Source organism: Asparagus officinalis, chromosome 7, assembly GCF_001876935.1.
Source record: "Asparagus officinalis chromosome 7, Aspof.V1, whole genome shotgun sequence".
In the NCBI taxonomy this organism is placed as follows: Eukaryota; Viridiplantae; Streptophyta; class Magnoliopsida; order Asparagales; family Asparagaceae; genus Asparagus; species Asparagus officinalis.
This window is the reverse complement of record NC_033800.1, coordinates 24,111,658-24,135,773: the sequence shown is the minus strand read 5'-3', so window position 1 is coordinate 24,135,773 and position 24,116 is coordinate 24,111,658. Positions and strand designations below refer to the sequence as shown.

At 37.9% G+C, this 24,116-nt stretch overlaps 1 protein-coding gene across 2 annotated transcripts; it reads right to left on the bottom strand.

The window, feature by feature from the left end:
* On the bottom strand, positions 14,375-23,947 carry LOC109849817. 2 transcript variants are annotated; one of them, XM_020419699.1, is made up of 9 exons: positions 23,801-23,947; positions 23,637-23,702; positions 22,590-22,743; positions 21,307-21,941; positions 17,138-17,311; positions 16,934-17,050; positions 15,224-15,403; positions 15,071-15,117; positions 14,375-14,880 (listed from the first exon to the last, which is right to left on the bottom strand). In XM_020419699.1, the coding sequence occupies exons 2-9, from the start codon at positions 23,682-23,684 to the stop codon at positions 14,571-14,573; spliced, it is 1,665 nt and encodes a 554-aa protein (XP_020275288.1). In that variant the 5' UTR covers positions 23,685-23,702; positions 23,801-23,947; the 3' UTR covers positions 14,375-14,570. The 2 variants fall into 2 exon arrangements, with proteins under 2 accessions (XP_020275288.1, XP_020275289.1); XM_020419700.1 differs by having other exon boundaries at positions 21,307-21,884; positions 23,801-23,944.

Below are 24,116 nucleotides of genomic sequence, written 5' to 3'. Positions count from 1 at the left end.
AGATCTCCTAACTACACGAGGAAAACAAAATCTTCAACGACAACCCCAAACACTATCTCTACCGAAGCCTAGAACTCTAAGAACCTAGCTTCCATAATGAATCTTCCTCGATCTAATACCAAAACCCTAGATCTTAAATCTAGAGCTCTGATACCAATTATTACGTACCTATGCGGAAGCATGCTCGCACACCGAACGAATCTGTGATCACGGGAGAGGAGAACTAACCACACACGAGCACAATTCAATCCAAATACGACAAATCAAACCAAACATAGAGATACGTGGTTCAGCAATTTGCCTACGTTCACGGAGAGAGGATGAGGAGATTCCACTAAATCACGGAGAGTACAAAGAGTTACAACCTCATAAAATCACTCACACAAACCCTAAACCAAATCTCTCTAACTTGCTCACAAGTTCTCCCTCACAATATGCTCAGTACAATCTAAAATCTCTGATAAGAAACCCTAGAAAATCATGTTTTAATTTATATCAAAACACAAACCCAATGCGAACATGAAATAAAATTCAGGCCCAGCCCGACTCGCGGTCGACCGCAGAGACACGTGCGGTCGATCGGACAGAATGACAGAAACTAAAAAATTATTACAGGGTTTGGCCGGTCGACCACTGCGCCAATCATGGTTGACCGTGAAAAGTCCATAGACTTTTCTAGCTTGCGTGCACGTTTGCTCGTGGTCGACCGCTGGAAGTCCAAACCTATTTTCTGCCATTTTTCCTGTAAGATTTTCGGTTTTGTATCTGCATGTATATCTCTCTCTATGTGTGTAGACACACACACACACATGTATCCATATCTGATTTTAACAAATATGGACATGATTTTTCCTTACCGAGGCATATCTATATCCGAATTCTTATCCGTGATTGGTAAGCAGATATTAATATGATAAGTAGCATATCCTATAATACCCCAACCCTTGAGAGGGTGATATGATTAGTATTGATAGATTTGATTGGAATACTCATACCACCAAGATGCATCTTTTTTTCGGGAACCCAACTCTTAGAAACTCCAAAGTTAAGCGTGCTTGGCCTGGAGAAATTCTAGGATGGGTGACCCCCTGGGAAGTTTTCTAGGGAGCGCGTGAGTGAGGACAAAACGTGCTGAAAAGACATGTGGTGGTTTGTGAGGTCAGTCCATCAGATCTAATAGCGTACCGACTCCGGGATTCTGGGGCGAGGCGTTACAAATGGTATCAGAGCCAAGCCAACCGGAATTGTGAGAGCTAAGTGCTATGCGGCGCAAAGTGCTACGTCGAGAGGGCGGGAGCCACCTCTTGAGGCCGTAGGAGCCACCTCTAGAATCTCACACAGATGGTACAGTCTTGGATGATATGATTTGGCACAACGAGGACGTTGTGAGTTTAAGTGGGGGAGTTTGTAATACCCCAACCCTTGAGAGGGTGATGTGATTAGTATTGATAGATTTGATTGGAATACTCATACCACCAATATGCATCTTTTTTTCGGGAACCCAACTCTTAGAAACTCCAAAGTTAAGCGTGCTTGACCTGGAGAAATTCTAGGATGGGTGACCCCCTGGGAAGTTTTCTAGGGAGCGCGTGAGTGAGGACAAAACGTGCTGAAAAGACATGTGGTGGTTTGTGAGGTCAGTCCATCAGATCTAATAGCGTACCGACTCCGGATTCAGGGGCGAGGCGTTACATATCCAAAATAGTATCCCAACTGTATGCGCCCTTAGTGGGGGTGTTATATAGATATTCCGAGGAAGTTTATACTCACAATTTCACAATTTACTCATATTATCACTAAAAGAATCGACCCACACTAATCATAACACGAGTTGATAAAATATCTGAGTTGTTAAATTTACTGCTACTACAACTTGTGAATTGAAATTATTTTTACTTCCTCTTCAGAGAAAAATATAATTATCCATTCAAAATAGTAAATAATTATTGATTGAGAAATTTTAGCTATATTTTAGAGATCTAAATCCATTTTTGAGTGTAACACTATATTAATATTTGATCCCTGTGGTTATAGTGAATACAAATCATATCAGAATAACCCACATACAACTATATGTTGTTGTGATCCTTTCAAAGAGAGTGTGGAATTTCTAAACTAGTGTACGGACCATAGCAACTCATACATACTGTTCTGATAGAACCTTTACTCCGCACAAGTTCAAGCCTATCACACAATATTGTTACGAGCCTAGTACATGACATAGCAGTAAATGTTATGTGAATATGTTTGTTTAAGCTTTCTACCGTCATTAAGCTATCGTGTACACCAAATTATACGGATATTAACACATATATTGTTAGTTTAAGGGATGTAGACTCAAAGCTAGAATCAAACAAATTATTGGATAGCAGGTTTCCTAATCTGTTTTGGTAACAAGATTCTTAATCTGTTTTAGTAACATGATTCTTAATCTGTTTTCATAACATGTTATTAGGATTCCGAATATGTTTTATTTTTTAGTTTTAGAATTCCGAGTCTGTTTTGGTTTTAGGTTTTCTATATATATAGAACGCTTTAGAAGAGATTAGACATTAGAAAAAGATGGTTTTGAGAGAATTCTTTAGAGAGATCTTAGAATGATTAGATCCTATTTGTGGGCATTGTAATGTTCTTCAATATTAATCAAAGAATTGTGTAGTGTGTCTCCTGAGAACGTAGGCATGATTGCCAAGCCTCGTTAAATCTGGTGTGTTCTTTTTTATTTATTTTCCTGTAAGTTTTTATCTTTTATTTGCTGTGATTTTTTCTACTTTCCTACTCTCAAATACAAGGTCCGGAAGGGCAAGGGTTCGATTTGATTGTTTCGAATCCTCAAAAACTGGTATCAGAACTTCGTTCAAAAGGATTGTGAGAGAGCCATGGCAGAGGAAAGCAAATCTAAGATCAAAAAGTTTGACGGTTCAGACTTCGCCTACTGGAAGTTACAGATAGAGGACTATCTATACCAGAAGGACTTGTATCACCCGTTGATGGGCAAGGCTAAGGGGAAAAAAGAAGAGACATACGAGGATTGCGAGATACTGGATAGGAAGGTTCTAGGGCAAATCCGATTGTCGCTCGCCAAGACAGTCATACACAATATATTGAAGGAGAAGATGACGGTGGGGATTATGGAAGCATGCATGAAGATGTACGAGCAACTGTCTGCCACAAACAAAGTGTATCTCGTCAAGACACTCTTTAATCTCAAGATGGCAGAAGGATGCTCATTCACAATGCACCTCGGTGAGTTCTACACGGTTGTTGATCAACTCATCTCCGTAGACATCACATTCGATGACGAAGTGCAGACCCTATTAATTCTATCGTAGTTATCGGATAGTTGGGCAGGTTGTGTGATGGCAATCAGCAAATTAGCGGGAAGGACAAGTTGAAGCTGAGCGAGGTTATTAGCATGATTCTATCTGAGGAAGTTAGAAGAAAATCGTCCGAATCAGAAGGTTCAGGTTCTGCTCTAAATATCGAGAGAGAGGCAGAAGCCAGAAGAAGGGTAATCAAAACAGGAATCAGTCGAAGTCAACCAAGAAGAGATAGAACTCGAAAGTTAGATCTATCAAAGAAAAGTGTTGGAACTACGGCCAAGAGGGCCATATATCTTCAGCGTATAAAGCACAAAAGAAGGACGCGAATGAGCAGGAGGCTCATTTCGTGCATGATGCATTGATCCTCACTGTGGATAACGATTCTGATTCTTGGGTCATTGACTCAGGAGCCTCGTTCCACACCACTACTAATAGGAAGCTTCTTCATAACTATGTAGCAAGGGACTTTAGGAAAGTATACTTGGGGGATAATGAACTCTATAGTGTTACTGAAAGAGGAGATGTGCAAATACAGTTAAAGGGCTCCAAGTGGAATCTGAAGAACGTGAGGCACGTACCAAAACTGAAGAGAAATCTTATTTTGGTTGGCCAGCTTAGAGCAGAAGGCTATGTTTCGATATTCACTAAGGATTCGTGGAGGATCTTAAATGGTACTATGGTTGTTGGCCGAGGTAACAAAACAAAAACTCTCTACCTCACCTCACATGCGAGTGACACCCTCACAATTACAGCTGGCAAAGAGAGTACAGATCCGTGGCATAATAGATTAGGACACATGAGCGAGAAGGGGATGAAGATTCTATATTCACATGGGAAGCTAACTGGTAACGATTTCGTGAAAGTCGGTGTTTGCGAGGACTGCATCTTTGAAAAGCAGAAGAGAGTTAGTTTTCAGAAGGGTGGAAGGCCACCTAAAGCTCAAAAGCTAGAGTTAGTTCATACTAACGTATGGGGTCCAGTTAGTGTGTCTTCTCTTGGTCGTTCGATATACTATGCCACCTTCATCGACGATCACTCGAGGAATGTGTGGATATACTTCATGAAGCACAAGTTAGATGTGTTCAAGATCTTTAAGAAGTGGAAGACCATGGGGGAGAACGAGACATATATGAAGGTGAAGTGTCTGAGATTAAACAATGATGGAGAATATGAGCTGGAGGAGTTCAAGAGGTTCTGTTCTCTAAATGGGATTCATTTGGAGAGGACTACTCCAGGCACGCCGCAGCAAAATGACGTTACAGAGAGAATAAACAGGACATTGGCAGAGCGTGCCAGGGGTATGCAATTACATACTAATCTGCCTAAGATATTTTGGACGGATGTGGTGCATACGACAGCTTACTTGATTAATCATGGGCTATCAGTTCTATTAGATTATGGGATTTTAAAGGAGGTTTGGAGTGGTAAGAAGATCAATCTCTCACATTTGCGATTATTTAGTTGTGTGGCATATGTTCATATCAGTGATTATGTCAGGAACAAGCTAGAGGCTAAGTCACAGAAGTGCACATTCATTGGATACGACATTAATGAGTTCGTGTATCATCTTTGGGATGAGAAGAACAGGAAGATCATCAGAAGTAGGGATGTGATATTCAATGAGGAGGTGATGTACAAGAACATAGATAGTGCTAATGATAGCCAAAGCAGTAGGAGTAGCACTACGGATACAGATGGATCTGAGTACATGGATTTGGAGGAACTTCCAGATGGGGGCGAAAAAGTCAATTCTGACCGAAGAACGGAGGAGGCTCCAAGTGTAGAGATGACTACCCAGGGCGTGGAGCTTAGGAGGTCATCCAGGTTACCCAAACCGAATCTCATATATCTCTCATCACTTAATTATTTACTTTTGATAGATAGTGAAGAACCAGAGTGCTATGAGGAGGCTATGCAAGTGAGTGAATCTCAACAGTGGTGTTTTCGTCAGGAATAGGTTCTGTTGTAGAATTCATTATAACTATTTATCGATTACAATGAATACAAAGGAGTAAGTTTCGTACTTTGTAAAACTACTCTTTACAACAAAAATCAAATTACCAACTCCTTAGAAATAAACGCAGGATCATTGTTTGGATCGCTGCTTGCGTGGGATCTTTGCCTGTGCCGGGAGTGCTTTGACTCGTGGACCACCAAATCACAGATTGTGAAGGGGTTTAGAGATTCTTCCTTTGTTTATCGAAGTAGGAATTTGAAGTGAAGATCTTATCAAAGTAAGACGATCACTCTTCTTAAGATAAAGTCAAAGCTCGAATCTCAAGGAATCACACGAGGAACTCAATTCTTGTTATTTTCTCTCTGCTCTCTATGCTCAGATCTGCTCCAATTTGCTCGATCCTCTTCGAATTGCTCTAAAAATGCTCTCCCCCTTTTGTAACCGTCGTCCCACTACTTAAATACCATCTTTTTTGAGGTTAGTGGCCTATTTTCAGTTTGTAACTATCTCCCCACGTTTATGGTTGATCTCAAGTAGTTATGAAGCCAAAAAACCATCAAAAAACGTGTAGTAACCAACTCTATGGCCGAGACAGGGTTGTGTGTCTCGCACTTCCGAGACAGTTTGTACTGTCTCGGGCGAGACAGGGTTGTGTGTCTCGCACTTCCGAGACAGTTTGTACTGTCTCGGGTATTTTGGCTCTAACTCTCTCATCCGATATCGGAATGAGATAATCCAAGATGCGTTGGAAAGATGAGGAAGAGATCTACAACTTTTGTCTTTTAACCTTCTTCATATTTGGTGCGAGACAGTCATGACTGTCTCGGCTTTCGAGACAGTTGTGACTGTCTCGCACTTCCGAGACAGTTTGTGTTGTCTCGTGTATTTTAGCTCTAACTCCCTCGTCCGATCTCGGAATGAGATGATCTAAGATACGTTGGAAATCTGACGAAGAGATTTACAACTTCCCATAGGCGAGACACTCATGGAATGGATGAGACACACTTGGTACTTCACCCTTTTGTGGGCGAAGCACAACATCCGATTGAGTTGTTCCTTTATCGTTTAGCGTGGTTCACAGACTCGTACGCTTCGCCGACTTACTTCATGTGCTTTTTAGCTTCTCTATAATATCGGATGATCTTCTTTGACTCAGATAATCCTCCTTGACTTGAATAGTAACATTCATCGTCTTTTTTTCATCCCGAGCTATGCGTGAGAACCTATAGGTAATTTTTTATGCCTACAAGTGGGAGCATGCGATACAAGAGAAGATGGATTCTCTACACACTAACGAGACATGAGAGTTAGTCTAGCTACCTGCACAGAAGGAAATATTGTATAACAAATGGGTCTATCAGGTTAAGCAGGAGAGTGATGGAAGCAAGAATTACAAGACCAGATTAGTCGTGAAGGGGTTCCAACAGCGGGAAGAAGTGGACTATACAAAGTGTAAAACCCTAAAAATTTGTGTTAATATAATTAATATATGATTAATTATGATATATGGATATTTAGTATGATAAATATTATTAAATGGTATTTGAGTATGATACTATATGTTTTGAGTATGAGCGAGTTCATACATGAGAAAAAAAAGAGTCGAAACATGCACAATGGTCGAATATATGAGGAACTGGAAAATTCCAGTCCGGTCGACCGTCGTGGTCAACCGCAGTCCGATCGACCGTCGTGGTCGACCGCAGTCCAGTCGACCGTCACGGTCGATCGCGAAACCTGTAGAGAGCAGATTTCCTGTTTTGAGTTGGTTTCGGTTTTCTAAAGCCCATATTCACTCTCTCTGGTTTATATATCAATTATACATGATATTTTTAGTTTTCTAAGAACCCTAACAGCCATCAAACACCCCATAAACCCTAATTTGATTCTTGGAGAAGATTGGAGGCTTTCGAGTGGAATTTTCGTGTAGTTTTCGACTTTTGGATTGGAGATCTTCCTTGGCTTGGCATCTTAAACGTTTTTCTACAAATCTCAGGTGAGTTCATCTTTGCTAATTCCCCTCCTAGTTTTTAAAATATTTTTAAAGAGTTTTTAACATGTTTGATAGAGCCAAATTGACTAGTTCATGAATAAAAGTCAATTTTTTTGTATTATATGTATAAAGACTAGGTCTTTCCATGTGAAAAAGTTTGAGAACGAATTTACAGAAGTATTTAAGATTTTAAAATGATTTAAAACATTGTTTAAATTAAAGAAAGATGATTTGTTCTTCGTTTTGAGTTTTTATGCATGATTTAGGGTTTTGAATATGAATTTAATGCGAATAATCATGATATTTATGTTGAGTTGTTTTCAGAAGTTTCTATCTGCTGTTGGCATGCTTTCATGCAAGTTTCACATGTTTAAAACAAGTTTGAATCACTGAATAATCAATATGAACACAACATGGAGTAGAATCTGCACAAACTGGAAAATCGGCCCACGGTCGATCGCGCCTTAGTGGCGGTCGACCGCGTGCAGAACAGAGGCCTGAGTAGGCCCTAGAACCCATCGCGGTCGACCGCCGCATAATCACGGTCGACCGCCAATCAGTCTTGTTTGGTTTTCGAGAGAGTTTCTCGACCTTGTGCTAATGTATTATGATGTTTATGAGTTGTTTAACACCTGAGATGATGGTGAATACCATATATGGACACACTCACCGAGATATGTGCATGTATGCTTAGAATATGTTACGTTAACATACTTTTTGTCGCAAATTAAGTAGATAAATAAATATGATGAGTATAGTATGTGCATGTATCCGGAATAGTGAGATAAAACCTATTACCACAGAACGATTGAGTAAGAGTATTATAATAATATTATTATTTCATGTGTCCGGAATAGAGAGATTAAACCTATTTCTGTAGAGCAATTGAGTAAAAGTATTACAAGAGTATCGCTATTGTATAAGGAGATGCACACTTGTATGTATTATTAGTTGTAGTTTGATTCCATGTTAGATCACCTGTGAGTAGGGTACATTCTTTGAGATCGTGACATACACGACATGGCCTATGATGAACTTTTGATTTGGATGAGATCCTCTTATATTAGAGCCGACTACTCAAGTGTAGTTTTGAGATGAGATATTTATTCGACATGTTTGAGGTTTAGAATGTTTCCTTTTGTTTGCTGTTTTTCATTCATAGAGTTTGGAGTTGGCATTTAGGAAGTCACAATTTGAGACATGGTATATACATGACGGTTTCGTTCTTTGGATTATTTTGCTCGACGTACTAACTCTCGTGCTATGGATTCCTAAATACTAATCTCCAGTTTGAGTTATATGAATGATTTCATACTTATACATACTGACTCTATTTTCTATATACTCCTACCCCTTCCCCTTGGGAGAGGTGAAGATGATCTCGCTATAGCACTTTGATGCTCGTTGTTTTCCCCCCTTTCAGGCAGCGAGTCCGGCGCACGGAGAGTCGCAAGTTGATGGGATTTCTTCATAGATTCCATCTAGCTATTTATTATTTTAGTAGTTATTTCAGAACTCCACAGTTAGTTGTTTATGTTAAGACTCTAGACTTGTATTTCATTTTGTAGAGGCTGAGAGTCATAGTGATACTTTATTTGACTCATTGTACTTGAGGTTTATTTCAGACTCAGAGATCTTTCTATTCTATTTTAGTTGGGCTCACTGATGATTATTTTCTTATTGCTTCTGTGTATACCTGGTTTGTTCTATCTCTATTATTTTGCCTGTCGGTGCTTTCACCTATTTATTGTTTTTACTAGAGAGATAGTGGCTGTGATGATGAAACATGTCGTAGCATGGTGTTTGGTGCTTGGCGCTTGGCAGGTTTGATATTCTGGGTTTTGTCTTAGACTGCAGCCTTGCGTGAAACCTGGGGCGTCACACAAAGATATTTTTCCTGTTATAAAGCTCACAACCATCAGAGTGGTGTTGAGCGTGGTAGCTGCAGAAGATCTCTACCTTAAACAGGTAGATATAAAGACTATCTTTCTTCATGGTAACTTAAATAAAGAAATCTACATTAAGTAACATGTTGGCTTCATTAAAGAGGGAAAGGAAGAGATGGTATGCATGCTCAAGAAGAGTTTGTACGAATTGAAACAGGCTCTGAGATAGTGGTACAAAAAGTTCAACAACTTCATGCAAAACAATAGCTACAAAAGATACAATTCAGATTATTGTTGCTACTTCAAGAGGTTCAAGTCCAGTTTTATCATATTGTTATTGTATATTGATGATATGTTAGTTACAGGACCAAGTTTAGAGGAGATAAACAACTTAAAGAAGCAGTTAGCAAAGGAGTTTGCTATAAAAGATCTGGGTGCAACGAAGCAGATTCTAGAGATGTGAATCAGTAGATATAAAGCTGAAGGAACATTAAGGTTGAGTCAAGCTGAATACATCGAGAAGGTACTTCAAAGGTTCAATATGCAGAATGTTAAGGTTGTTAGCATGCCCCTTAGAAGCCAATTCAAGCTATATGAAGAGCAATCACTTAAGACAGATACAGATAGAGAGCATATGAGCAGGGTGCCATATTCTTCGGCCATTGGGAGTCTCGTGTACGCGATGGTTTGCACGAGGTTGTACATTGCCCATGCAGTAGGAGTTGTGAGCAGGTTTGTAAGCAATCCAGGAAAGCAGCATTGGGAGGTCGTGAAGTGGATATTGCGCTACTTGAGAGGGACAACAGACAAGCCATTATGCTTCAGGAGGAAGGAGTTGGTACTGCAAGGATACGTGGATGCGAACTTTGCCAGTGATCATGATACGAGGGAGAGCACCACGGTGTATGTTTATACCTTGGCGTCAAAAGCAGTGAGTTGGGTTTCACGTCTGCAGAAGATTGTAACTTTATCTACAACTAAAGCTGAGTATGTCGCGGTGACTGAAGTAAGCAAGGAGATGATTTAATTAAACAGGTGACTGGAAGAGTTGGATCTGAAACAAGGGAGAGGAGTTCTTTATTGTGACAGTCATAGCATTATACATCTTGCTAAGAATCCAGTATATCATTCCAAAATAAAGCACATTGACGTACAATACCATTTTATACGCTCTCTGATTGAGAACGGGAAGTTACATCTAGAGAAGATTTTGGGGAGTCAAAATCATGCGAATATGTTGACGAAAGCAGTGATCATTGACAAACTAAAGTTGTGCGTAACTTCAGTAGGTCTTCACATGTAGGAGATGAAGGCGGAGCCACACCAGGAGGATCGGCGGGATCGCCGGGTTGATGATGATTGAAGAATGGATTTTTTCCGTGTAGGGGGATGCTTGTGAAGAAGGGAGAGTTCGGGTGAGCTCGTTGATTGTGCTTTGGTCTCCAAGTGGGAGATTGAAGGGAGAGTTCGGGTGAGCTCGTTGATTGTGCTTTGGTCTCCAAGTGGGAGATTGTTAGTCTAAGGGATGTAGACTCAAAGCTGGAATCAAACAAATTATTGGATAGCAGGTTTTCTAATCCGTTTTAGTAACAGGATTAATCTGTTTTAGTAACATGATTCTTAATCTATTTTGGTAACAGGTTATTAGAATTCCTAATCTGTTTTGCTTTTTGGTTTTAGAATTTCTAGTCTGTTTTGGTTTTAGGTTTTCTATATATATGGAACGCCTTAGAAGATATTAGACATTAGAAAAAGAGGGTTTTGAGAGAATTTCTTCAGAAAGATCTCAGAGAGATTAGATCCCATTTGTGGGCATTGTAATGTTCTTCAATATTAATCAAAGAATTGTGTGGTGTGACTCCCGAGGACGTAGGCACGATTGCCGAATCTTGTTAAATCTGGTGTGTTATTTCTTGTTTATTTTCCTGTAAGTTTTTATCTTTTATTTGTAGTCTCAAACACAAGGTCCGAAAGGACAATTGCTCGATTTGATTGTTTCGAATCCCCAACATATGTACCTGTAGCCCATATATTCCCACAGAAAAATATGCATAAACATCATCATGGGATCCACACGTAGGAAGAAGCAAGCTACGTCGGAGTAAGTAGGTTTTCGGATGATGATGTTGGCGTTGTTAGGAAACAAGTAGCACGTGAACTGGCCGGGGTTCCAAAGGGACCCCATTTGTCCCATAACATAATATTACAATCTATCTATTTCTTGATTTTAATTCTCTCATTTTCAATTGTCTCACTCACTTACGTGAAAGTCATGACCCTCAGTGATATTGATGGAACCTAAACTCACACTTTAAATACTAAGGACAATGTGGAGCGGTCTCACTAGCTAGTGCTTTACTCTTCTCTAACTCCATGCAAATAGCTACTAGTTAATTAGGAGCTAAGTATTGAGAGAGAAATCGATTAGTTAATGAGTAACATGGGGCAAAAGCTAGAGAAATTGAGGAGAATGGCGAGGCAACAGAAAGGGAAGTTCTACATTATGAGGACCTGCATCTCCATGCTCATCTGTTGGCACAAGTACGCTTAGCCAGCCGCCGTCTCCGCACGAAGATCGACAAGTTTTCGTCGATTTTGAGAGGAGGAGGAGGAGGAGATGGTGTTGAGTTTTCACGCTAGGCTATAAACTAACGTGGGGATTGCCGGGTAAGTACGTAAATTAGTGGGTGTTTGTATACAACGTTGTGATGGATCGCAAAGAGAGGATTGTGTTGATAGGGAGAATGGAAATTTCGGTTGTGATTATTGTGGGTAAATAGAATGTAGGGTTGATTAATTGTGGGAATTTTATGTGGAAATTTTCAGGTATACACGAACAACTTCATACGGGTTTCGCGATGCAGTTTGTTGGTGGACATGTGTAGCTTATGATTTTTGCTCATTTGTAATGTATATACGAGGTTTCGTGTGTTCCCCCGTGATGCTGGTAGTATATATGATGCTAGTGTGACACACATTTGAGTTTTTAAATAGGATTTAGTTATATTGATGATCTGGATTGTAGTGGTTTGAATGTGTGTCAACGCCAGGCACACATGGTTCTCCATTTTCTTATGGGGTGCACGCACGCATACACACACGCACACATAACTTTATTGATCTAATATAGGAACCACTCTTTCAAGTTAGTATCTATATACTCTCCTCCGTCCATATTATATTCCCCACATACTAGCTTTGTCGTGTATCAATGGTAAAACAGCCCTCAAGATTGGTACCTCTATTTATAGAATTTCTCTTAATACTATTTTTAGATGCTTTGTCGAGATGTGTGGGACCACACTAGCAATTTTTTTAAAACTTATCATGAAATAAGTCATAGAGTATCATTAATTTTAGCATAGGTATGCAGGAGCCACGAAATTTCTCATGCAAAAGTACTATACATACACATATATAGTCTCCTACGACACTCTAGCTCCTTAATTGATGTGGTGGTAATATGTCACACATCTTATCCATCGCTTTTGATTTGAGCGTATTACTGATGAGAATTATAAGAAAAGAGATGCATGATATATGTTAATATCATATCAGTCAAGACCCGAGTTAGATCCTAATCGCGTTTACTGTCAATCCTCCGTCCAAAAGCTTGACATTTTCTGAACGTAACAATTAGAGGGGGGGAGGAAATTTCCCCCCAAGCTCAGAAAAAGGAAAAGGAAAAATATGGTAGGGATAAAGATAAGAACAGCTGGGAGGTGTCATGCTATAAGAATCTTGTGTGAAAAGGATGGGTTCATCATCAAAGACCCACTGCGATGTTGAAAAATGACGCGCACATGTCACTGGATGCGCACCCCAACTGCATCTGCTAATCCCAGCCAATAATTAACCTTGGATTCAGGAGGAGGAGGATAAGATGAGTTGCGGCGCGAACCAGAATTAGGGGCGCTCTACAAGTGTTAGGGTCGTTGATGGTTGTCATTTTCAATGCGAATCAAAAAATCTTCATTGATGGTTATCATTCAATGTGGGTCAAAATCAAAATCTGACTCAAAATGGAATAATCAAAGATCCGGTCTTTAGGATCCTCTGTGTATTGGTGTGAAGGTCATGCCTAGATTCTCCTCTACCGAAATAAAGATAACCCTATAAAAGTTTGAGGGTAGAAATGAGGGCTGGCACTTTAATTGGGCAGGATGATCATGGTGGTGATGACCATAACCCATGATTTTTTTTTTTTTTTCCATTTCGTAAAATATGTTGCAGCACAATATTTGTAATCATTTTGCTGATGTCTATCCTTGAATCACTATACAAATTCTTAAGAAAACTTATCTAAACATAGAGTTGTTAGTGTCATGGATCAGACCCATTTCGATACTCTCTCATGAAAGTGTTGATGCGCTAGTCTCGTTGCAAGGCAACTTCAAAACTTTTCGCAACTTGCAACTCCAATTACATCAAACTCCTTCGATACTTATACATCCAATTTAGATCAATCCAAACAACATAATAATAAACGAACAAACATGTTCAAAATTTACTCAAAGCGAGATCAGGATAATCATTCTCATTAACCCATCCTTGAAAATTATAGCATGTAAAAACCATCTGCGATTTTGTAATGCTATTCTACATTATTTCCACATAATCCAGCAAAATATTATTGCTTTGACTTGTGCAATAATTAACAGGATACGGTGATGGGTAGGTTCTTTTCATAAAAAAGGTAAAGAAGTGAAGAAGTTAAGGTCATTTTCATGCATGCTACTGCCCCCACCCGATTCGAAAATTAAGCGTGACAGATAGCCTCGCTATCATTGTAGCGCACACCACCAACCTGTACTGCGTACGTGATATCTACATGTCCTGCACGTGAAAATGACCTCTACCCCTCACAATATAATGAAAAGTGATGGTTTTTAAGATTATACATGAATATGGATAGTTATTAACTTTTCCATACACAAAACACAATGATCTAACTTTGTTATTAAAAGGAAAAAGAAGGAAAAACTTTATCATTTGTTGGTTGGCTCCGCATTCGTAAAGATAGGGACTCTTAACATACGCACGTAACTAGACGCATATAAAAGAACCAAGTAAAGCAGAAGAACACACAAAGTCCATTTACATTACAGCATCAGCATTAAAGATGTAGACTTTAGCAGCCAGAAACAGATTGTTGAAGCACATTTTCTATATGCAATATGAGCTGCTGATTTCATGCGCGAAATTGAGCAGTATGGAACTATCAAAAACATGCATATACTCCAATGATGAACTATAGATATATATACACATTATAATGTAAAAACAAGCAATAATATGGCTTCAAAACTTACTTAAAAGATGTACACAGCAGGAAAGAAAAAGATGTATATGTTGCAAATATACCACAAGCAAAACCTCCAAGGATTCTTTAAATGATGTTTCAGTGTATCTTAGAACGGGCAAGCATCCTGTTTCAAAAACTCCCAGTCATCAATTGAAGCTGATTTCTGCTTGCCGAAGGCATCAACATTTAAGATGCCATTGATGGCAATAATGATATCGTGCTCCTGACTGCTTGAGGTATCTTCACCGATCTTTCTACTGTTTTCACTTCCCAAAGAAATACTTTTATGACCGGATGAGCTTGATGAAGAGGCTGAGCTGTAAGTGGACATTAATAGCGATCCCTTCAGTGGTGCTCGCTCATCAACTCTTCTCTTGAGCAACATCACATCCTCACAAATCACATCAATTTCTCCCCTATATAGGAAGACAAATAGAAAATATTCACTATGTTAGTGGCTATTATACCAAAACTGTGAAGAAAGACGTGCATAATCAATGAAAGAAAAAAAAGTAATGGGAGCTTACAAATTATTGCATGACTATGCTGAGACATAATTCAGACAAAAAAGAAAAGAACAGAGAGTACTACAACGTAAAAACTTACTGCAATGTATCTACAATTTTACCACTCTCCTCCAAGAAGTTCCTCAACTGTTCCCACAATAAACAAAGAAAGTAATCAATACAACATAACACAAGGGTCAAACCTTTTATAAATTAACACATACTAATAGTGCTTATAACATCAGTAATTTACCTTGGCATTTTCCTCTGCTTGCTGCTGGAATGTTTTGGACTCCTGTACTATGGCATCCATAAAGGCTTCTTGTTCTTTCAAAGCCTTCTGGGCTAGTTCTTCCTTCTCGAGCTTTTCCTGCTCAGCTGCAGCTATTTCATCCTTTGCATCAGCTATTCTTGCTTCAAGAGCTTCACGAATCTAATTAATGACATAAATATATCAGATCTAGAATTATAAAGGAATGGACTCGCTTGCATGCATAACAAAAAGTACGGAATCAATCAGGAAAAATGAAAGGATTGGGAGGAAGAGGTTGTCAAAACATCTGAGCCACCTAAGCACGTAAGGGTCTGGATATGTTCATTGCTTGACACGTCATACACAACACATTTTATACTCTCCAAATATGAACACTGAATCAATCAGGTGTTTAAATGGGAGAAAATACAGTGTACAAAAACATTTAAATCAACAGCATTAGCATCCAATATCGTCAGAGATATTAGTTGGATAAAGGGAGGTTTCCAGATTAATAGACATAGTGAAAGCTAATTAAATTTTTTTAAGCCAATATCAAAAGCGCAAGAGAATTTTCCAAGCAGGTCAATAGATTCAGTCATCATCGTTGCCTATCCATATAAAATTTCAAGAGAAAGGGCACCATGAAATAATTGACAAATTTGGAACTTGCCGTCGACTTGAAGTCAATTCTTTAGTTTGGTGCCAATGGCGGAGGAAATCATGACAAGAGAGGGAATCAGCACAAATCTTATAAGGTTATGTTGGTGAATAGCAAGACCTGTTTAGTCATGAACTGTTGACATTAGACCACAACCTTTTCGTTTGTTGTTAGATTATGACTCAAAATTGCATGCGATTCTAACTTTGAGCACGTATAAAAGGCAAGCTCAAGTAAAGCCATTGTTTGCTCTTGTTGGATAAACAAAATCTTCAAAATAAAAAAAAAATGTTAACTTAAACGGTTATAATCAAATGTATCAAATGTATCCATGCCGAACGATTCCAAGTGACTAAAACTGAGCTTTTATTGTATTCTAGTCCCTTGTGAATCTTGGAAATAGAATTAATCACAACATAGAAATTTAAAATTTAGGAATGATTCCCAAAGCAAACTAAGCGGTATACTGGCAAGATGAGTTGATGTTCTAACTAACAACCTAGATAAGCATCTAGGGTTACCCAGTGGTATTAAATGATCCTTACCCTGAATCACTTCAATAATTTTTGTAAAGGATACTATAAGTAGAAGATTTGTTTCTTTACAAAAAAAAGAGTTAAACAATAATATGATATTTCAGAACAAAAAAATATCATGCTATCAAATTGTAACTTTCGGTATGCAAAAGTTTGTCAATATGAAATGTTTCATATTGTTTCATACTTCTTTTTAAAGAAAAGGTGCACTGAGTCGTTTTGATGCTTTAAGAAGAAACTAGGGCAATTCTTCCATTCTTCTACATCTCAAAATTATATCTATCTATATGCATGAATAAATGTTTGTGCCGGTGCATGTGTATGAATTTCTACTATATTTCCATGCATCTAAGGTTCAAATGTTTGATGTAAAACAGATATCATGTATTTAAATTGCCAAGCCAACATTAGCTGATTTCTAAATTAGATGGTCAAATAAAAAACCTGATTATTAGTGATAAATATAGGAGTATTTCAGAGTACATGGATAATGATAAAAGATAAAGGTCGAACCTCCTCAATGACTGAAAATGATTTATCCCTTTCATCTGATAAATTGAGAAGACGAGACTGCAGTTCCCTAGCTTCAGTTGATAAGACAGATTTCTCACCATACACTTCTCCAGCATGCTGCCAAATTCAACCAACATTTTCAGCATTTTTTTATTCACTTGAGCAGCTACATAAGGAAAAATGAGCAAGATCATTGAGACAAACCCTATCACTTGTTTGTTGTGCATGTTGTGACATTTGTTTAAGTTCCTCGACCCTTGTAAGGATATTCTGACCAGCTAAGGAAGCTTCTTCCTTCGCTTGTTTGGCCCTCCCCTCAAGAAGTTCTGCCTCTTTCATCATATTAACAACTGACTCCACACCAGATACTAATTTTTTCTGTGCATTGTTAGGTAGATAATATTAGAAATTGTGTCAACTTCTGTTGAAATCAATAGATGGGATATGATTGAAAATAGAATACTAATGCTTCCTTTGTACCTACGTACGTAGCACAAAAGGTCATATGATAAAGAGATGATTCTTTTTTTTTTTTACATGATACGAAATTAAGGGTACGTTGGACATGAATATAAGAAATTAAGGATGCCACAAAACATGTGAATAGGAAGGTAGCTTCCTGGTACTCAGGAGGTTGTTTCAGGCCTTGAAAGGAAAACAACTCATAGTAAGCAGGAAGCAAAACAGCCTTACAGATAATAACCACGCAAAATAACTAAAAGTTAAATAAAAATTGAGGTATCAATCAGCTCTCCAAAATCAGAAAATGGTTGTAACACATGATACAGGAATCTAATATCAAGGAGATCCAATATACGCAATATATAACTAATGGTAGGGCATCAAGCATTCATTTTCATTGGAATTGTTTTCGCTTATCTATCCAAGGTCACCAGCATCCTGATAAATAATAAGCCTTTTAACTACATGAAGCGCATCTTCCAGACAACTGACGGAATGGACCACTAATTTTATTTCATTTTATTTTTATTTTTTTTTTGGTGTGGGGAGGGGCCATGAACATCAGGATAAGTCGTCAAGCCTCCTACAATAGCTATCATATAGAAACTATCAAATACTGCCCCAGTGATAATGTTCTCTCTGCCCAAGTATAGAGAAAGCAGATAACACCAAGCAGGACAAAGACAAGAAGCAGTGAGAACAAATTATAAATGAACAGAAAGAAACAGGAATATAACAACTTTTCATGAAACATCAGAAATCATCAAATATTATGAGTTCGCAGATGTCTCAGTTCAGAATGTGACATTCTGCATGCTATACGGCACAAATTTCAGAAGTTGTTTATTAAGGTAAAAGAGCTGACAATGCTAGGACTTGTAACAGTTTTTACGAACAATTTAACACCAATAAAAAGGCTGAGAAAGAACAAAGATACAACTACTCAAATTATGTTTCATGTTTTATCAGGGGTCAAACAACTCAGCATCAAAGTGAGGTAACGTATGGCTGATGCGTAACTGTAAAGGCTTATGAAACATTTTGTGATACACCTAAAGAAATAAGCTAGAAGCATGTGAGCAAAAGAATCTTTGGGCCCATATAAGATCCGATTGAGCTTTAATGTATAAATTCATTTTCAGTCTTCCTAAAGTTAACTGTGTGCAAACAATCATTCCATCTTTTCCTTTGTTCCTCTTTCGTATTCCTGTTTTACCCATTACCAATTATTGCTCTATTTTCCACAAAGCTTCCAGATTATCCATCCCTCTCAATAAGACCAAATATGACCAGGATTTATTCAAACCATTTAATCCAAACCCCATCACTTCAGAATTCACCATGAACAGCATATCTCTCTCCCTTTATCCCGTGAAACTTATACTTTAATATATCATAAAAATCTCTTTCTTCCCCTATTCTCTATTTCACACCTAACACCATATAATAAAGAAAAGGTTAATGAGCAGATAGAACCTGCACTTTAGACCCATTGCAACTTATCACCTTCACCTTGGATATTAGCAGATAGACCCACGACTGACCAAATGCTAAAGCTCTTGTAGTCACAGCATAACACATCCCATAAATGTATTTTTATTAATTTAATTTCATAGCTAACCTTCTATACTTCCTCTCATCAATAATCACTCAATAATTTCATTACTACCCTTTGGTATATTTTCATTATTTAATTTCTCAACATGTTTTCCATTGTTTACGAAAGCTCACGAATCTTTTGCAGTCACAAAAACTTTCTAGTAGGTTCGACGGGAGGGTCTGGAAACTTTCTAATAATGGAGTCTTCTCAGTTTGCTGGTAGTACACCACTATAGATCACCCAAGTTCACACCTTATGTCTTTGGTCATCTCAAGTTCCTCTCAAATACGAAGTATGAGTTTTGCCAGCTCTACTTGACCACCTACCTACAGAAAAAAAAGTTGGTGTAGCATGAAGTGCGTGTTCCTTAATCTTGCATTCTCTGTCACAATGCAATAAATTCTTCCCAACATCTTCTCCTAGAGTGTTGTGTCGCAAGACAGATATGGCAACATCACAAATTATGAGCACTTTTAGTGGCCTGCTTTAATATTAGATCTTCGGCATGATTGGCGAACGCCAATTATTCTACTCAATGATCAAAAAGAAATGGAGTGCACTCTTGTTGCAACACTTTGGTTGATTTGAAAGGGAAAAGAAACCAACGGGCAATTAACAGTAAATGTTCGACTCCAACAGATATTATCTATAATTCAGCTCTACTTACCGGCACTCACACCGACCATGAAACCGGTAGTTTATCGACTTCTCCAAGTTGCAAACTCTCTTCTCTCCCTCCACATATGTATTCTTTCTCTTCATTCTATTTTAATAAAATTGAGTTATTGCACTTATCCTTCTCATAAAAAAAACAAAAAGATTAACTTAATTAATGGGGGTGTCTATCAACAACTGAACCAAAAACGAGAAAAGAAAAACACCCACCCAACTTGCAGTAAAAAATTGGATCAAGTGTCTTCTTGAAGTACCTATTCTGACACGATATTAACTAGGGTTAATTGCAGAGAGGCCCCCTTCAGTATCTCCCAATTCCAGATAGACCTTCTGTGGCTCTATCAAAGGGCAGGATTTGTCATTCACTAGTACAAGCTCAGTGAAGGTCGGTGGTGAAGGCGTGGACCCAATTTTCGCTACCTATGGAGAAGATGCTGCAGGCCTGAGCCTGGGTTCAAGTTTGGGTTCAGGTTTGAGCTTTGGAGCTTGGAAGGGGGTATTTTGGGAAGATGAAGATTATGTCATATAGAGCTTGGGAAGAGTTACTTAAAAAAACCAGCGGGATGACATTATTCTTGTGCTTCATGTATTTACTTCTTTTTTCTTGATATTTTCCTTGTTATGACGAAAATTGTATATGTTTATCTGTACAAAATATTCATATGTTATCCAAAGAGGTACATAATTTCCACCCCCAAGACCATGTTATTACATGTTTAGCTGCAGATATACCTGCTACGCTATACATGTTTTAAGTGAGGTAAAAAAATATCTAATGCCATCATGTGATTTGCACATGAAAACTCTAACTAACAACTCTTTTAATAGCATTGATCAGTCAGGAGATCTGGTAGTTAATATCCACAAAGAGAAGTGATACATTATTATGGATGTATACTGAAAAAAGGTTGATGTGAAATTAACCCTAACAATAGTGCCTGTAATTCATAGGCTTAGACAGTTGAGAAATTCAAAAGATGAGGTGCTCAGATAATCCTAGCAACAAACTGTGGCATGCAGGAGATATCTAACATTTTAAACCAGCACGTCTCAGCAGAAGATTTCCCTTAAATGCTCAAAATATGAGAAGAAATATCTTACTACCCACACAAAAAGCACAAGGATCATGGTTGCAAAGAAAATAAACTCAAAACTTCAGTTTTGATAGATATTTTAAAACTGTTTAACATGTTAACTTTTGTGATGAATCCCAATAAAACAAAATGCACAGAAAAGAGCCCAGTATAAGTATCTAATATATTCAAGGATATTTTTATCACATACTTTTTATTGCATCACATTTCAGACCCTTGTGGATCCTAGAAAACTTCTTAACATATTGAGATTAACAATTGTAAGTTTGGTCTTTTCCAACTAAAATCATATAATTCCAAGTAAAGATGAACTTATACTTTTTATTGTGTAGAACCTGACTTTGATATTCTTTTCCTTTAAAAAGACATCAAATGTATGCCATCAATGCATTTTTTGATGATTAGGTTTTATATGCAGGGCAATACTCATGCAAACTAGAATCTAGATCTTATCTAATTACATATAGATAATTTTTTCAGCTAAAACAGGCCAAAAAAAGTCCGTACAGATTATACTATAAATTGGACGGCATAAGTCATACCTTACTGTTTCTGGCATCCGCTACAAAATCATCAAGAAGGTCAATGTTAATAACATGACCTGATCGAGTAGATACAATGACGGGTACATTGTCATCATCAATAGAAATCATTTCTGTATGACGGGCCGAATCATGACCATCTGCTAAATACTTAGAATAAGCTTCAATTTCACCAAAAGCATCAGTGACATCCTCTGGCACTTGAGCACTGCACGCTACAGAATCCGTACTCTTTTCATTAACAGAAGATGATGTATCATGAGCAGGTTCCAAGAAAGCAGATATCGTATCAGAACCTTGAACTAAAGAGCTTGATAGTTGCTCTTCACATTCACTTACAGATCTGCAAATATCCTTCATCAAGGAGTCATACCCAATTAAGCCTGAATTTTTTTCCCAAATAAACAATGAAGAATCATTGTTACTGCTTTCGAGATCAATAAAGTTCTCTTCTGCTACTCCCTTAAAAGGGGACATGAAACTAGAAGGGGCACCAGATATGGTAGTTCTGCATGACATTGGTTCTGGTTGAATTGCTTCAGCTTCTTGATTATCAAGGTAATGTTCCTTTAGCTGAACTGCACTTGCAACATGTGATCTGCTGTTAGACAGCACATGAGATGCACTTTTATGCACTAAAAAAAGAAAGAAGAACATAAATCTGACATGCACATCCATAAACACGCATATATGGTTAGGTATGTAAACAAATGTGTTCTCACATAACTAAGAGGAAAAAGCATTTGGCCTGGACTGCAATTTTGTCATAAAATACGATCACAAAAGACAAGTGGTACGGGTATGGTTATGGGTATAAGACACCGAAATTTTGTTAAATGGCAGGGGACAGAGACACAGCTATATATGTATCTTATGTAAATTTATAAAATATAAAATATTAAAATTAATCATTCACACAAGATCAATCTTTTTTCCCCATTTACATAAGATTAATATATTAGATGTGAAGTATAGAATATACATCAAAGAAGCGTATGACGAGTGTTTTAAATTAAAACATGTACTATATAATAAGTATACGCATGTATAAACATATGCATATATTCAAGAAGTGTTCAAGAAGTTCCGATATGGGTATGGGTACACATCAGGTACGCATGTCTTCCAATTACAAGTACCCAAAAAACATAGCAAAATACTGGAAGCTTAAATGATGTCAGATAACAGAAAGAAGCTGACTAAGAGAAACATGAACAAACTGTCTTAATGCCTATGGAACTGAGAAAAAAACAATTAATGCCAAAAGGACAAAACAAATTTACCCTCATTAGATGCCTTGTGAGCATTGTGGGCAGTGTCAGATGACTCAGAAGGGCCACTTAAAGATGGTAAAACCTCACAGACAATAAACTCAACTGCTTCGTTAACATCATTGGAGTGTTCAAAAGCAGCAGCTTTGAGTAATCGGGAATCCACCTGAAACAAAAATACACATTTAAGTCCTAGAACATGAGCTTCACTTTTCTAGGAACAAAAGCAACAGATCTAAACATACAATAAAGATAATTAGCTTGATTACAATTACACAAAATCCATCCAGATTATAATGAAATTCAACTTCACGTGTAAATATGAACAATATCATTAGACATTATAAGATGTGCAGAGCATTTTCAATACGTAACTAGCTAAGTGTATATGACTTATGTACTACAAGTGAAAATTTTGGATTCCTTGGAGACTCACAATTTTTTATATCTATTCACGACGAAGAACCAGGAGATTATGTTTCTAGTAAGTATTACAAAGTTCGTAGCTTAGTTAGCATTATCCATTTTCAACAGGAAAATAAACATATAAAATGATTTTTTTAAAAAAAGATAAAATATTTATTTCAGCCTGATTTAGCCCCTAGAAATGTTAGACCTTTATACGGTCCACCAAATTACAAGACGCAAACTCGGGAGGTCACAGAATGTCAACTAAAGAATGCATGTTTCAAGATCTTGTTTTAGAAAGCGGTCTAGGCACCGCCTGGGTTTAAGCGGTCCCAAACAAGTGTTAGCTGCTTACAGTGTTCTGCAATTAAGCATAGTAAGGGAAGAACACATGTCGCGTCAAGATGGATCAGATCAAAACTCTAAATTCAAACAAAAATCATCCCTTTCTTGTCTTGACGTCCTCCCTCAACCTCTCTTTGTAAAAACTGGTTTCGCCTTAAGGTTGATCATACTTCTAATTGTGATTAATCAAATAAACTCCTTCAAACCCTTGACAAGAACATCAACCATAGAGAAATTTTTGCACCAGTTTGTATTTCGGTCCAAAACATAAGTTTTCAATGACGGTGGGGAGAAAATTAATCTAACCTGAGGGAAAATCTCCACCAAATTTTGGTAGACTGGCATATAATCCATATCTCAGCCGATTCTCACCTGCAAAAATAGCCCAAAAAATAGAAGAGAGAAATTGAGAATTAAAAACAGCAAAAGGAACAAAATTTACACGGATCCGGAAAAGAAATCGAACGAACCGAGAGAGAAAAGGGATTGAGATGGCGAAGAGAAACCCTAGGGGTAGAATTGTAATATTGACGGAGTTATGGGAGACGAGTGGCGGAGCAAGGCGGGGACGGGAAAGAAGAGCGACTAGCGTTACATATACGGCGGACTTTTTTCGATGGCTGTGCCGTGCGATTGGATGCGCCATGAGGGGCTCTTTTGTCTTTTCATTGTGGGTAAATTGCAGATAAAGCCCTCGGTTGTTTTATTATTACTTACTTACGGCTCAATAATCAAGATAATGGGATAGTTACTTGCAATTTATCTCTTTTTTTTGGGGGGGGGGGG

Excerpts from the sequence above, each read along its gene's own strand:
- LOC109849817 (XM_020419699.1), bottom strand. The coding sequence starts at position 23,684 with ATGGATTATATGCCAGTCTACCAAAATTTGGTGGAGATTTTCCCTCAG. Across the intron at positions 21,942-22,589 it reads TCACAAGGCATCTAATGAGG|TGCATAAAAGTGCATCTCAT; the intron begins GTAAATTTGTTT and ends TTCTTTTTTTAG. Across the intron at positions 15,404-16,933 it reads CATTTTCAGTCATTGAGGAG|ATTCGTGAAGCTCTTGAAGC; the intron begins GTTCGACCTTTA and ends GTCATTAATTAG.